The 14,161-nt window shown below is 51.2% G+C and overlaps 3 protein-coding genes across 3 annotated transcripts in view; 2 read left to right on the top strand and 1 right to left on the bottom strand.

Annotated features, from left to right (window-relative positions):
* LOC103596360 (chromosome unknown open reading frame, human C11orf85) overlaps positions 1-1,251 on the top strand; it is a 21,045-nt gene extending 19,794 nt beyond the window's left edge. The window contains exons 9-10 of the mRNA XM_008579975.1: positions 282-390; positions 1,029-1,251. Coding sequence (XP_008578197.1) covers positions 282-390; positions 1,029-1,074 — 155 coding nt within the window. The 3' untranslated portion in view covers positions 1,075-1,251. The remainder of the gene's footprint in view (positions 1-281; positions 391-1,028) is intronic.
* A 2,609-nt stretch (positions 1,252-3,860) lies between these two features.
* On the top strand, positions 3,861-4,548 carry GPHA2 (glycoprotein hormone alpha 2). The gene is made up of 3 exons (XM_008579974.1): positions 3,861-3,963; positions 4,145-4,329; positions 4,447-4,548. Exons 1-3 carry the CDS (start codon positions 3,861-3,863, stop codon positions 4,546-4,548), a joined length of 390 nt encoding a protein of 129 aa, XP_008578196.1.
* A 291-nt stretch (positions 4,549-4,839) lies between these two features.
* On the bottom strand, positions 4,840-14,161 carry PPP2R5B (protein phosphatase 2, regulatory subunit B', beta). The gene is made up of 13 exons (XM_008579997.1): positions 13,914-14,161; positions 12,989-13,452; positions 12,039-12,235; positions 11,363-11,464; positions 11,108-11,200; positions 10,852-10,982; positions 9,381-9,440; positions 9,181-9,289; positions 8,559-8,612; positions 8,435-8,485; positions 8,188-8,307; positions 6,172-6,317; positions 4,840-5,553 (listed from the first exon to the last, which is right to left on the bottom strand). Exons 2-13 carry the CDS (start codon positions 13,185-13,187, stop codon positions 5,406-5,408), a joined length of 1,410 nt encoding a protein of 469 aa, XP_008578219.1. The 5' UTR covers positions 13,188-13,452; positions 13,914-14,161; the 3' UTR covers positions 4,840-5,405.

Genomic DNA, 14,161 nt, shown 5'->3' with positions numbered 1-14,161 from the left:
ACACTGAGGGTTGCGATCCGTTGCCGGACATGGAAAAAGACAAAAGACAAAAAAAAAAATAAATAAAAATAAAAATAAAATAAAAAAATAAAAAATAAAAGAATACCGTATTACTTAGCTGAGATGAAATTGGGAAGTTGAGAACAAACAAATCATCTGGCTTTAAACAAATCTTGGCATGAGGCTGCCCTTGGCTCTTGCTGGTATCCTGCCTTCTCCTGCTCACAGGAAAGTAGCCCATGGACTAACACCTTTCTCCTACCTGAGTATTTTCCTTACAGATTCTAAGTTGGCGGACAGCCTGGCAGGGCCAATTGTCCCACCATTGCAGCAAAACAATCCACCTCTACCTAAAGAGCTAGGAACCAGTGGCTTCTTTGGATTTCTAAGGTAAGACAAACTTCTCTTCTGCCATTGAACTGAGATCCAGCTCCAGAGCAGCAATCTAGATTCAGAACTTGCCTCATTGAGTCCTTCAGGGAAATTAGAATAGAGAAGAAAGATTATTTGCACAGGTTTCTGGTTATGTCCAGGATAGATGATGGACATGAGATTGAGAACAAGGGTCCTAATTATGAATTTAATAAAGACTATGTTTTCATTTTTACACAATTCATCCCCACCCTGATGTGCCCAGCATAGGGCCTGTTTCTGTAAACAATGACTGAACAGAGACTATTGTATCACTTGGGTGTGGGTCATTCAGATGATTTGATTACCAAAATGTTTCCATTCTCTCTCCCCTCTGAATCTAGGTTGTGTCTTCAGAGTCCTTTTTGCGGAGGACAATTACCATATCCCTGTATCTATCTAGAGTTCAGCCATCCCAGTGCAATTCTTTTTCTTTATTTCCCCCTCCTGAGTATAATCTAATTTGGGTACCTTTTCAAGTGCTGTTCCAGACTTGAATTTCCATTCAGTGGTTCCCCAGAGCAACAATGCCCTAGCTAATGAAGTACTAATTGGAACTGGGGAGAAGGGAAGAAGACCTTGTAGAGTCTTAGTCTACTCTGCTCTTATTCCTGCAGCTCTCTCTTCCCGTTTCGATATTTCTTCAGGAAGAGCAGCCAGTGAGCCTAAATGCAGCGGTGGAAAGAGGATCATCTCTTGCAGTGGCTCCACCTGAGCCACTCCTCCTTCAGCTCTATCCTTCTCTTATGACACTTCAGTCATGGGGAGTAAAGCCCTCAAACTATCAGAGTCCTCTTATGTGTTTATCCTGTCCTAATGGCAATAAATTATTTATGAAGAGTTATTGATTGATTTCAGTGAAGTAGAGAGAGTAAGAGAAAACAAACGCTTCTCTCAAAATACAGAAAAACAATGCATGAAACTTCCCTTAGGTCTACCTGGTCATTGTTTTCAGGATTACTTTGGGTGGATGTGTCTGTACCTGACCTCAGACCTCAAACATTGCTACCAGGGGTTAGGGAATGGGTTCTTGCAAGACTCACTGTTCTGAGCCCTGCTGATCCAAAAGGAATGATCACCTTCCCAGTTCACCCAGTTAGGCCCCAAAGTGTATGCTGTCCGAAGATGAAATGCTTCCCACCTGTCTATCCCTCTGGCTCTTTGACAGTAACACAGATTACTTTATCAGATTAACTGGCAGTCAGTCCAAGTTAGGGCCTAGAGAAGGCCAGGGCACCTCAGCTCAGTCTTCAACCAAAGGACTTATCTGGAACAGACAGTTTAGACTTGTGTGGCTGCAGACAACCAAAATAATCAGTAAAAATTTAGGGAAGCTCATTTTAGTGCAAGACAAAGAAATTACTTTTAATTTAGAGATGTCCAGTATTAGAATTACTTTGCCTTGTGAGGTAATGAGCCCTTGTCACTTGAAGGCTTTAAATACCTGATTATCTGTCACATGCCAGAGTCATGTCACATGCTAGTCTCCTAATGAGAGTGTGGACCAGACTGCTGAGGTCCCTCTGAGTCCCCTTGCTTTGCTGCCTTTACCTTGAGTGGGGAGACAAGAGATGGAGTGCTGCAGTAGGGCCCAGCAAATGCAGACCCAGGACCTCCCTGAGGGGAGGAGGGGCTGTATAGGAAGCCATAGGGTGTGGGGATTTGAGGATTGGCAACATCAGTAACATCAGTTCCTCTCAAGTCGTATTTACTGTCTTTACCCTACTGTCCCAAACATGGCCTGCTTTACAAAGCTGCTGAAAGGCACAACTCTAAAATGTGGACGGCCCATCCCGAGTCTGACTGGAATACAGTGAAGCCTTGGGAAAGTCGCTTTCCTTATTTTCTCATCTGGAAAAAGGGCATAGGATTTGATGAGCTGTAAAGTGCCTTCTAGCTCTCTAGCTCTGGCAGTCTGTGTGACTGGCCCTGCTCTTTCTGAGCAGGTCAGTGAGGCAAAGCTGGTGGAGGCGGGGGGTTGCTGCCCAGAATCACCACAGGCTTCCTTCTGATCTCTACACTGCCCCAGCCCCTCTGGCTACTACTGACTAGGGGTCTTTTTCCAACTTGTACATTCTTGCTCCAAGAGTAATTTAGCACCATGGATGGACAGCAGGAGATTTGGGTTCTAAATCAGCCCTGACATAAACTAGCTGTGTGACTTTTAGTAACTTTCTTTCTCTGAGCCTTAGTTGCCCCATCTGTAAAACCAGAACTGGACTAAATGACTGGATTTGCTGGACTTGACAGCTTCAGGCTCTTTTAGGAGTCAGATCCCTGTTACTAGAGGAACTAGGGGGACACTCCAGCTCAGAGCCCCACATTGTAGCTGACCCACAGGATGAGAAGTCATCTGCTTGACACTGTGGAAGGAAAACTCTGAAACAGACTTAGTAACTTCCCAGTCTCCCTGGCTCTGCCACTAGGCACATCTCAGGAGACACCCCCCCCCCTACTCTGCTCTTATTCCTGCAGCTCTCTCTTCCCGTTTCGATATTTCTTCAGGAAGAGCAGCCAGTGAGCCTAAATGCAGCGGTGGAAAGAGGATCATCTCTTTCCTCTGCAATTGGTAAGAGACGGGCAGGGCTGAGTTTAATAGTTTGAAGGTTGGGGATAGTAAAGCCCTGAATAGGGAAGTATCCTGCCCAAGGTCACACAGCAAAGAAGAAAATTCAGATGGCCACAACTCAGCCAAAGGCCTTAACCCCTCTCTCTCCAGCTGCACACATGCTGCACTCTCCACCAACTCCTGGGCCTTTCTCCACATCTCACTTCCCTCAGCTCTGGACCATGGGCTACTTTTTGGATAGGGAAGCAAGAGGCAGCAGAAGCCATTCTCTGAGGACCACACCTCAAAGAGCATGATCTCCCAGGTGGGATTGTTCTGAGGCCTCAGGCAAGGAGGCTGGCCCGAAAGCTGATCTCCAAGAGGGCGTGGTTCTAAACTGCTGGCAAATAAAAGCCTGGAGAGACAGCATCAGTCCAGAGACCAGCAGGAGGCACAGGGAGACTACGAGCCACTCAATTCCTGGGCCTTGGAAGTGGTGAGCTCACTGAGGCAGAAGGAGCTTGGGGAGGGCCTCGGGATGTGGACAAGGTTTGTGAAAGCTAAGATGGGGCAGATGGAGGGAGAAAGATGTTTGTGCTCCAGATGGCAAGGGAAGTTCCAGGGGAGAATCACCACACATAGGGCTTACACCTAAGTCCCATCCAGAAACAGCTGCTTACACTCACACCCATCCTGACACTTGCACGCGCATGCACACACACACACACACACACACACACACACACACACACAGATACAGAGAAAAGACAGCCTCACTCAAGCACACCTCACCTGTCAGACCAGCCAGCCCTGGCCGACTCACCAGGAGGCATGCAGTATTTAAAGAACTCCTCCTCCCACCTGCATACCCATAGTGAGACATCTACCCATTGTGTTTCAGATGCCCATAGTGTCCCCCCAAACCCTGCTCCTCTGCCTGCTGGTCCTGGCAGTCATGGAAGGCCAGGGTCGGGAGGCAGCCATCCCAGGCTGCCACTTGCACCGTGAGTACCTCTGGGACCAGAGGGCTGGAGGGAGTGGAAATTCTGGGTGGGAGCAAAGAGCTGATAGACTGCACTTTGGGGTAGGCAGCACTCTAGATGGACCCAAACTGAGGAACAGACAACAGGAGCTGGGGCAAGCCTTTGAAGAATTGCCACCAACTGCTCACCCATCTCCTTCTAGCCATCAACGTGACAGTGCGAAGTGACCGCCAAGGCACCTGCCAGGGCTCCCATGTGGTACAAGCCTGTGTGGGCCACTGTGAGTCCAGTGCCTTCCCCTCCCGGTACTCTGTGCTGGTGGCCAGTGGCTATCGACACAACATCACCTCCATCTCTCAGTGCTGCACCATCAGCAGCCTGAAGAAGGTGAGGAGGGCCCAGCCCAGTGATGGGACATTGGGGGTTGGGGGAAAGACAAAGGAGATGGGGATCGAAGATGGCCCTATGAAGGGGGGCTGGAATGTGGACTCCCCTGTCCCACAGGTGAAGGTGCAGCTGCAGTGTGTGGGGACCCGAAGGGAGGAGCTCGAGATCTTCACAGCCAAGGCCTGCCAGTGTGACATGTGTCGCCTCTCACGCTACTAGTTCATCCTCTTCCCTCCTCTCTCCCCTGGGTTAGAGGGTTTGAAGTTCTGGTAGGAAAGCCTGGTCTGGGATTCAAACACTGGAGGGAGTTCCAACCCTGCTGGCTACTTGCGATTGGATTTTGTAAATGAGGGGTTTGCTCCAGCTCTTACCCTCTTAAGATTTTGTGACTGTCACCTCCTGAGAAGAGGGGAATTTTTGCCTCTTCCCTTTCTCTGCTTGGCCCTTCTAACCAGTCTTTCATCATTTTACTTCCTTTTTTGCCCTACCCCTAAATAAAGCAAGCAGCTCTTCAGTTTCTCTCTTTATTAAGTCTACCCCAGCCAGAGGAAGGGAGATAGGCAATGATTACTGTGACCCGCCCCCCCTTACCCCAGGACACTGTGAATCTGTTCCTGTTTGTGCCCTCACCCCTCCCCCTGCCCAATAAATAAAGAGGGGACAAGGAAGTATAGGGCAAGGGAGGGGAGGGAAGGAAGATGCCCCAGGCCCAGGACAGTGTCTGTATTGAGGGTAAGCAGGGCGAGAATAAATAGACCATGGACCCCCACGGTGGGGATGAGAAAGGATGTCGTGCTGGCCTGAGGCAGGGGAAGATCCCTGATGGCAGCTTCCTGGTCAAGCTTGCCCTGGTCAAGTCCTGCCATGCGGGCCTGAGAGTTCTGTTGCCAAGACCACCTCTCCTCTCCTCGTCTGCCCCCTGGTAAAAACTGCCCACACTGGACTGGGCAGGGAGTCCTCAGAGCCCACTCTGGCAAGGCCAGGGATAAGTGTGTATCTCTCTGGGCCCCTGGGCAGGAGGAGGGATGGAGGGACTGATAGCTCTGGGTTTAGCTTCTCCCTTTCTGGGAGGCTCTCTAGCTCTGACCCCCACTGGTGGCCACCTGGGGTGTAAGCCGCTGGAGGGGGGCCTCCCTGGCCCCCTGGGTCCCCTGTAGTCGGCGTAGCCGCAGTTCCTCCAGGCCTTGCCATAGCTCCTGACGCTCCCGGGCCTTCTGCTGCTCCCTGTGGAGAGAGGTGAGGCAGCTCTCCTACCTGGAGCCCCCCATAGTCGAGCCTCCCTCACCACCACCCCAACTGCAAAGGGAGGGCACGGAACTGTTTTCTGTTCTGTGACTCTGTAGGAACTCTCTGCTTAGGGAAGCACTGAGGAGGGACTGATCCCAGGCCACAGTCGTGGAGAAGATGAACTGGCCAGGCTCTGAGTGGCCCTGGCTGAAGGGTAGGAAGCACTGCAAAGGGAGGGCACGGAACTGTTTTCTGTTCTGTGACTCTGTAGGAACTCTCTGCTTAGGGAAGCACTGAGGAGGGACTGATCCCAGGTCACAGTCGTGGAGAAGATGAACTGGCCAGGCTCTGAGTGGCCCTGGCTGAAGGGTAGGAAGCTACAGGTAGTCAGAACAGGGTGGTACCTGGAAGAACTACTTGGAAGAATGACTGGAGGATGCAGTGGGCAATCGGGCATAGGATGGCCCAGCACTTGGCAGGAACATGAGGGAGAGACTTTAAACATCTGATCAAATAGGACTTGGAGTAGTCCTCTAAAGTTCCCTCCAGCCTTGAGGATCTGCTTTCTTCCTGCTTTTCTCCCCTCTCCCCAATGCCTAGTCCCCCAAGACTTACTGCTGCTTTTCCAGCTTGTAGGAGGCTGTGAGCTCATCAAACAGCTTTCCATTCATCTCCATGAAGGTCTTGAGCACATTGTAGATCAGAGATACGATGGTTCTTGGCAGCGTCAAGGGAGGAGGTTGAGATGAGAACAACATGCACTGGGACCAGTTTGGTGTGTTCCCTTTGAGAACTTTTTCTGTGCATTTGCGTACGTGTGTACATACCCACAGAAAATACACAAGGTAGCATATTATAAAGATCATTCTGCAACTCTCTTTTTTATCCTGAAAAAGTATTTTAGAGAGCTTCCCAAGTCAAAATATGTAATTTAGCTTCATCCTTTTAAAGGCTGCAATGGATGTCATGGTTTGGACTCTGGATAGTTCATTTCACCAGCTACCTACAGAGGGACATGTAAGGTGTTGTTAATGGGCGGTCTCACAATAGCTATTCTAACCCATGCTCTTTAGGGCACATCCTTCAGAAAAATGAAAGTGCTGGGTGGGGGCTTGCACATTTAAAATTTTAATAAATGCTGAGAAATTATCCTCCAAGGGGATCCTATCAATATACACACCCAAGAGAGAATTTTCCACATATTCCCCAAGTGATATAACACAGTTTAATTTTTAATCTGATGGGCGATCCCTTTTTAATTTTTTTAAATTGTTAAAAAATGTTACCTGTAACAATTTAAACAATGGAAATGTCTAGAGTCCAAATCAGAAGTTCCCTGTTCACTTTTTTCCATTTCTGATTTCATGCCCCTCTCCAGAAGCACCACTGTTACATGTTTAAAGTGTGTCCTTCCAGATTTTCTTTATGCATTTACATAATATGCATTTATAACTATTTATAACTATATGTTGATTTTGAATGCATACGTGTTATCACTGTATTGTGTATTGTTCTGGAACTTGCTATGCTGCCTCCCTCCCTTTGCCCATCCCCAATTTTTAACATCTCTTGTCATACTAGTTTTTATAAAATTAAGTTTACTGACTGCTTGTATCCATCGCTACCCCCAAACCCAGGCCCCCCGACCTCCATACACCCCATCCTCAAGGCTCATCTGACCCACTGGAGGAAGCAAGATGGTGCAGAGAAAAGAGCACTGGATTTGGAGTCCAGCACTCGGAGGCAAATTTTCACTACAGACTCCACTACATCCACATGACCTTGAACGAGACATTTAACCTCTCAGTCTCAGTTTCCTCATTTGTAAAACGGGGCTAATAATACCTACCTCCACAGGGCTGTTCTAAGAATCAAATGAGATACTGGACTTTAAGATATTTTATAAACTGGGCCGGCCCGTGGCTCACTCGGGAGAGTGTGGTGCTGATAACACTAAGGCCACGGGTTCGGATCCCATATAGGGATGGCTGGTTCACTCACTGGGTGAGTGTGGTGCTGACAACACCAAGTCAAGGGTTAAGATCCCCTTACTGGTCATCTTTAAAAAAAAAAAAAAAAGATGTTTTATAAACTGAAGTACCAGTGTCACTGTGAGGAAGAATTGACTTCCACTGGCTTATAGCTCACAAGAATGGGAAAACATCTGCACATACAATGTAGGAGAACATGAGTTACAGCTAGCTGGGATGATGCAGGGAAGCCTGGTGTGGTCCTAAAGTGGGACTAATGAAATCTAAGCCCACTAAGAAAAGGGGAAAAATGATAACAACCCTCCACTCCATTCTGGAGCATACTTCAGTTTACCAAACATGTTTATACTCATCATCTCTTTGATCCTTATCACTACCCTGTGAAGAGATCATTGTTGGCCCATTTTACAGATGAGGAAGCTAATTCAGACTCAGAGTGGTGAAGTGATTTGCCTGAAGCCCCTCAGCCAGTGGAAGGCAGATCTGAGGCTTGACCCTAGGTCTCCTGACCATCAGCGTCTCCCCATTATCAGACCCAGGAATGCAAGAGAACCTGAGGGCAGAGGGAGCTGTGTTAGGCCAACTAGCTGACCTTCCCAGGCCATACCTCTGCTCCCACCACCACCTGTCCCTACCATACCTGGAAATGGGGGCTGGAAACACAGCGAGCCACCTGCTTGAAGAGGGGCTCCTGGATCTTCACAAACTGGGAAGGCTCGATGACATCAAGAATCTCTTCCATCTCCCCCAGAAACATCACCTGGAGGCAGGGGTAGGGACAGAGAGACAGCTGCTCACATCTCCCCCCAATGCACATACACCTGACTGCCTCCTGGAAGCCGAGCCCTCCCAACCTCCCTGGTGGGCATCAAAGCCCTTCTTCATACCTCCTTCTGTGTGCAGGTTTTTGGCCAGTATTTGAGCAGCCCCCGGATCACCTGTGGGGGTTGAGGCAGAAAGGAGTCAAACCTGCAGAGGTAAGAGGCCTGCCTTCCCCCCAGAGCTACTCACGTGCTCTGTCAAGGTGGCATCCTTCTCCAGGAACTGCACCACACAGTATGCCAGCTGTAAGGGGTGTGGGGTAGAGAGAAAGAAGCCGGGGGTCAGCAGAAGGCTGAGTGCCAAGGACTGACTGCCCAGGACAGGATGCCAGACATTTGCTCACTTACTGTCTCCCACTCTCTTATTCACCAAGCATTTACTAACTGCTAGGACGTACATTTACTAGGACATACCAGGCACCACGCTCAGTGTGCTGGGAATATAATGATGATCTCACAGGGGAAACAGTCAGCAAACTAATCCTTATAAATTTTGCAGAAGGTTCAGTAGTAGAATTCTGTATCACAATCTTTGGGAATATAGTAGGAGGAGAGTTTACTTCTGACTAGGGGAAGGGGCTGAGTAAGGCTTCACAGAGCTGATGCCTGAGGTCAGCCTTAAAGGGTCAGTGGGAACTGTCTAAGGTAGATGGAACAGAATTAGTACAGATAAAGAAGGCAAGGTAGCATCCCATGAGTGTCAAGCTAACCTCCAGCCCTAACCTCTGACTCCTGATAGAGTCAGAGACCCCACTGGCTTCTCTGACTCTATCAGGAGCTCCTCTTGCAGTAGGGCCAGGCCCAGGCCTCACCTGGGCATGAAAGACAGACAGTGACTTGACTGAGTGTAGGGGAATCAGGACACGAACCAGGAACTGCTTGTGCTCAGTCTTCAGGGGCAGCGCAAAGCCATTTATGATGCTGAGGAGGAGGCAGAAGAGAGGAGGGCTCAGATAACCTCAGTCCCTCCTCCCAGAATCCTAAACTCCACCTGAGGCCCAGGGACAATTACCTTCCTAAGATCTCCAGCAGCTCAGCCACACCATTGAAGTGCTCGTATTCATAGATGAAACTGAGAGAAGAATGCAGGAGGGCTCAGAGCAGTGGGGGTAGGTTCAGCCCACCCCACGCCCACCCCTTAGCCATCCTGCCTGCCCACCTTTACACACATTGCACACTCATCCTCACCCAGAGGTCACAATCCCTTCCCAGTGCCCCAAACCAGGCCTCACTGAGATCAACACTGACCTCTGAAATACCCTTCTCAGCGCAGCCACCTCTGCCACTGAGTCCCAGCTCAACCCTTTCTTCCATGAAGTGTTCCAGCTCATCTTATTCTCCCCCAGACCCTAACCCTCATCACCGCAGCTCCATCCAATCAGCAGGCACCCAGCCTATATCTTTCATTCTTCATGCCAGTCAACCAAAAGAATAACAAACACTTAGAGAATCTACTGTGTACCATGTAATTCTCAAAACTGTCCCAGGAGGAAGGGCTTATTAAATCCACTTTACAGATGAAGGAATCAAGACTCTGTGGTTAAATGAAACTTGCCTCAAAGTATTCTTCATGCCAGTCAACCAAAAGAATAACAAACACTTAGAGAATCTACTGTGTACCATGTAATTCTCAAAACTGTCCCAGGAGGAAGGGCTTAGTTAAATCCACTTTACAGATGAAGGAATCAAGACTCTGTGGTTAAATGAAACTTGCCTCAAAGTTAGTAAATGGAGAATCTAATGGACTCCAAGCTCCTGGAGGACAGGGGTCATGTCCTCCCTATTTTGTAGCTAATAACGATAAAAGCTAATGTTTCAGAGTCCCAGCCTTGGTCCAGGAACCATATTGAGTGCTTTGGAGGCATTGCTTCACTTCACCTTGATGATGGTCCCTAACTTAGTACAGGTGGCATCCCCATTTTAATGGTGAAGAAACTAGGAGAGAGCTTAAGTAGTTTGCCCAAGTTTACCCAAATAATGGAACCAAACTCAAATGCAAGCCATCTAACTCCAGAGCCGTGATCTCAACTACAAGGCCAATGTGGGCCACTGATGCCTAGTGGATGTTTGTCCTCAATATACATTTGCAGAAAGAATCTCTCTCTCTTTGGGTCCTTATGGCCCAGCAGGATAAGGTTCAGAAGATTTAGATCCTAGGATTTAGATCCTAGATTGACCTCATCCCTACAAACCACTTCATCTCCCTCAGCCTCCATTTTCTCTTTTGTAAAATGGAAATTAGGGCTCGCCAGTTAGCTCAGTTGGTTAGAGAACAGCCTCATAACACCAAGGTTCAGAGGTTCAGATCCCTGTACCAGCCAGCCGCCAAAAAAAAGGGAAATTAATACCCATTCTCTGCTGACTTCACAGGCTTTGTGTAATCAATATTATGTAATATGTTACCAAGAGAGCCTTTGCCTCAATCTTCCTAACACGTCTCCCTCCCTCCCCCAGGCTCTGCTGGGCAGGCAACAGCCACTCACCGGAGGAAGATGTGATTGCACTGTTTGCGGATATAGGCCCGGAGACCCAGGAACTTGCCATAGACTCGGTGCAGGATGGTCTTGAGGTACTCACGCTCTCGGGGGTCCTCGCTATCAAATAGCTCCAGGAGCTGTGGGACCCAGGATCAGGGGTCAGGTGAGAGGTCAACCCCAGGATGCTTCCATCCTATCCCACACTCCTCGGAGAGCCTGCCCCTGCCCTATGGTACCACCCAGCTTGGGTTCCCCACTTCACCATCAGGACAAACTTTTGATCCACATATCTCTTGGCCACAGAGGGCTGGAAGTCTGGGCTCTCCAAGAAACGCAGGAAAAACTCATATACCAGCTGGGGGAGGGGGACAGACAAAAAAGAGAATTCAGTAACAGCCTCACCCACTCACCCCACCCTGTGGTCCTCATCCAATAGTCTAGGGGCTAAGGAGACCCTCTCCCCTCTCCTCAGATCTCTTCCAAAACTTGGATCCCTGCTCTCCCCAGCCCTTCACACCTGCAGATGGGGCCATGAAGGCTCAAGGTTGGGTTCATCCTCTTCAGGATCAAATTCAGGGTTCTCACTGGGTGGCAGGGTCCGGAAGATATTCACTGAGATCTGAGGGGCAGAGTTGGGGTTCTTTAAGGAATAGCCCTTGAATGCAGAAACCAGGGGGTCCTTCATCCAAAGTTGTAATGGGTCAACCTCAGCACCTACCCCAGCAAGCAATTCATTCCTTGGGTAATCATCACCTGAACACCTAGTTCATGCAAGCCCTGGGCCAGGGGCTTGGGGACCCAAGGGTGGATGAAATGCAATCCAGTGGGAAAGACAAGATCAAAAGCAGTGAGGTCTACAGGCATTTTGGGCAAAAAAAGAGAAATTTCTAACTTGGGCATTGAGAGAGGCTTCATGGAAGAGGCAGCACCTGAGCCAGGCAGTGGAAGGTAAGGGGCATGGGCACTACAGGCCTCAGGCAAACATAAGCAAAGGTGCAGAGGTGGGACAGGCCAGGAGGGACCAAGTGGGTGCAGGGCAGCAATGGGGTCAAGGGGAAGGAAGACATGGGCCTTGAGTTGAGACCAAGCTGAAGAGTGTAGGGTTTATTCTCCACACAGGGTTCCTGTGGGCGGGTCAGTAGGGTTCATGTACCCCTCAGCCATCCCCCAGGGTCTGAGTGCCTGGTGCTCACCATGCGGATGATGTCCGGGTAGACAGGCTCGATCAGGACGCCCCGGGTGCTCCCCACACATTCCACCAGCTCATTGAGTGCTGCTCGCTTCACCTCCTTCCCCTTTAGGTCAGCCACGCAGTCCAAGAAGTCAAACATCACCCCACACTGGGCCAGCTTCCGGCTCAGCAGCTCATGCAGCTCAGAGGCTGGCACATCTGGGGAGGGAGGGAAGGCAGCTGAGCCTGGGTCCCAGCTACCACAGCCCTGGGTGGGGTGGACCCTTCTAATTCTTAGGGCTGGGTCTTGAGGCAGCCTCTGCAGCCACCAAACCCCATGCTCTGGTGCCACCTCCCACTCCTTGCAGACAGCAAACAACTCTTGTCCTTTCCTCCACCCCCAGGGGTTAGGGGCCCTTCTTCTTTTCCTCCTAATCCAGGTTCACAGAGTATGATGGCCTGATTTTAAAGCAAGATCACAAACTCTGGATGTGTGGGCTTTCCACAGGTGACCCAAACAGCCACTGCCTCCCTCTCATAGGTGGCACCCTGTTCTAAGAGCTGGACGGGGGGAGCTCAGGGCCATGGGTCTCTAGGGTGCCCTCTGGCTCTGCCAGTCTGGCCAGTGGCACAGGGATGGGGGTAGGGGCTACACAGTGATCACAGGGAGCCATGTCAAGCACCTGCTGCAGGCAGCTGGCTGGGCTGATAGTGGCCTCCTGTAACCCAGGCTGTGGGCCCCACCCTTGGCCCTGGTCTGCCCCCCAGGGTGACGCCATTCCAGATGCCCCACCTCCAGGGATGACAGGCCAGTCAGGCCATGCGTCAGCAGAGAGCCAGAGAGCTGGGGGTCAGTTCCAATGGTAGAGTAGTTCCTAGCCTGGAAGGGGCCACCCAAACTCCCCCTGATGGCAGCTGCCTAGCTGGTCCCCTCCTGGGCTCAGGTACCGAGGCAGCCAGCAGCTGGCTCACCTTTGAGCAGGGGCAGTGGCGTGAGCTCTTGCTGGTTGCTCTGATAGCGGAACTGAGAGGAGCTGTGGGAGCGCCTGGGCCGGGCCCTGCGGAGGGAACGGCGGGAGAAGCCATCCACCTTGTCGGGTGGGGGCACAGGCGACAGCCCCGGGGAGGAGGGGCTGGTAGGGGTGCTCGCAGGAGGCAGCTTCGTCTCCATGGCAGACAGGCGGCAGATCAAGCTTTCAGAGCCCCCGAGGTTCCCTCTGGGCTTGGAGGATGCTGGGTGAGGCTGGGTGGACTAACTCGGGCCCATCCTGTCGGGGCATTGGGGGGGGGGGCACAACCACAGTCCTGGGCCCCCCCCCAGGGCCTTTGACGACTGTCCAGTCCTGGGGGGCAGGCAGGGTAGAAAGGAGGCTGGCTCAGGCCTAAGGTCCTTCCGGAGGGTCCAGAAGAATCCAGTTATAGCTCCCACCCTGGCTCTTTTGAAAATGAAGTCAGGGCAGAAAGGTCAGCAAGAAAGAGACAGAGAGAGCCAGTCATTTCTTTGAGGAGAGACAATCTGTGAGGCTGCAACTAAGTGCCCATGTCCTCTTTTCCCTCCTACCCTTGCCCAGACCTAAACAGGAGTGCAGCCCCCTCCCATCAGAGACATGTCCCTCCCTTCTCCCAGATCTAAAGGGCCCAGGCTCCAAAATAACCCCTCCCAGAATAGGCCCTATCCCCCAAGCCAGCCCCTACTCAGTGCTTGCCCTGTTCCTCGTCCCTACCCCTTACAGGATGTGGCTGTACCTGATCCACCGACGCTGGCCGCTGTGGACCCTCCCCAGGACTGAGGGCCCTATCCCCATGCCACCCGCCTCCTAGAAGCCAGCACCCTCCCCCCACCTCAGCTCCTCCTTCCTGGCCCCCAAACCTCATAGTGGGGCGGGGGGACGCTCACTTCTCAGAAACCCAGACTTTGGTCGCTGACCCCCGGGGGCGTTTGTTCAGGACTCCTTCGGGGCGGTTCCGCTCGGGGCGCTGGGGCTGGGCGGCGGCGCTCCTGGGTTCTCTGCCGGGTTCCGGGGAGGGGGCTGGAGCATGCCCCGAGCTTGGCCCCGGGTCGAGGCCGGGCGCACGGAAGGCTCTGGGCTGGCCCCAGCAGTGCGCGAACCTCCGCTGAGTGGTGGGACTCGGATCCGGCGCGGC

The sequence above is a fragment of the Galeopterus variegatus genome, unplaced genomic scaffold (assembly GCF_000696425.1).
Source record: "Galeopterus variegatus unplaced genomic scaffold, G_variegatus-3.0.2 Scaffold1999, whole genome shotgun sequence".
NCBI lineage: Eukaryota > Metazoa > Chordata > Mammalia > Dermoptera > Cynocephalidae > Galeopterus > Galeopterus variegatus.
This window is presented reverse-complemented; position numbering and strand designations above follow the sequence as displayed.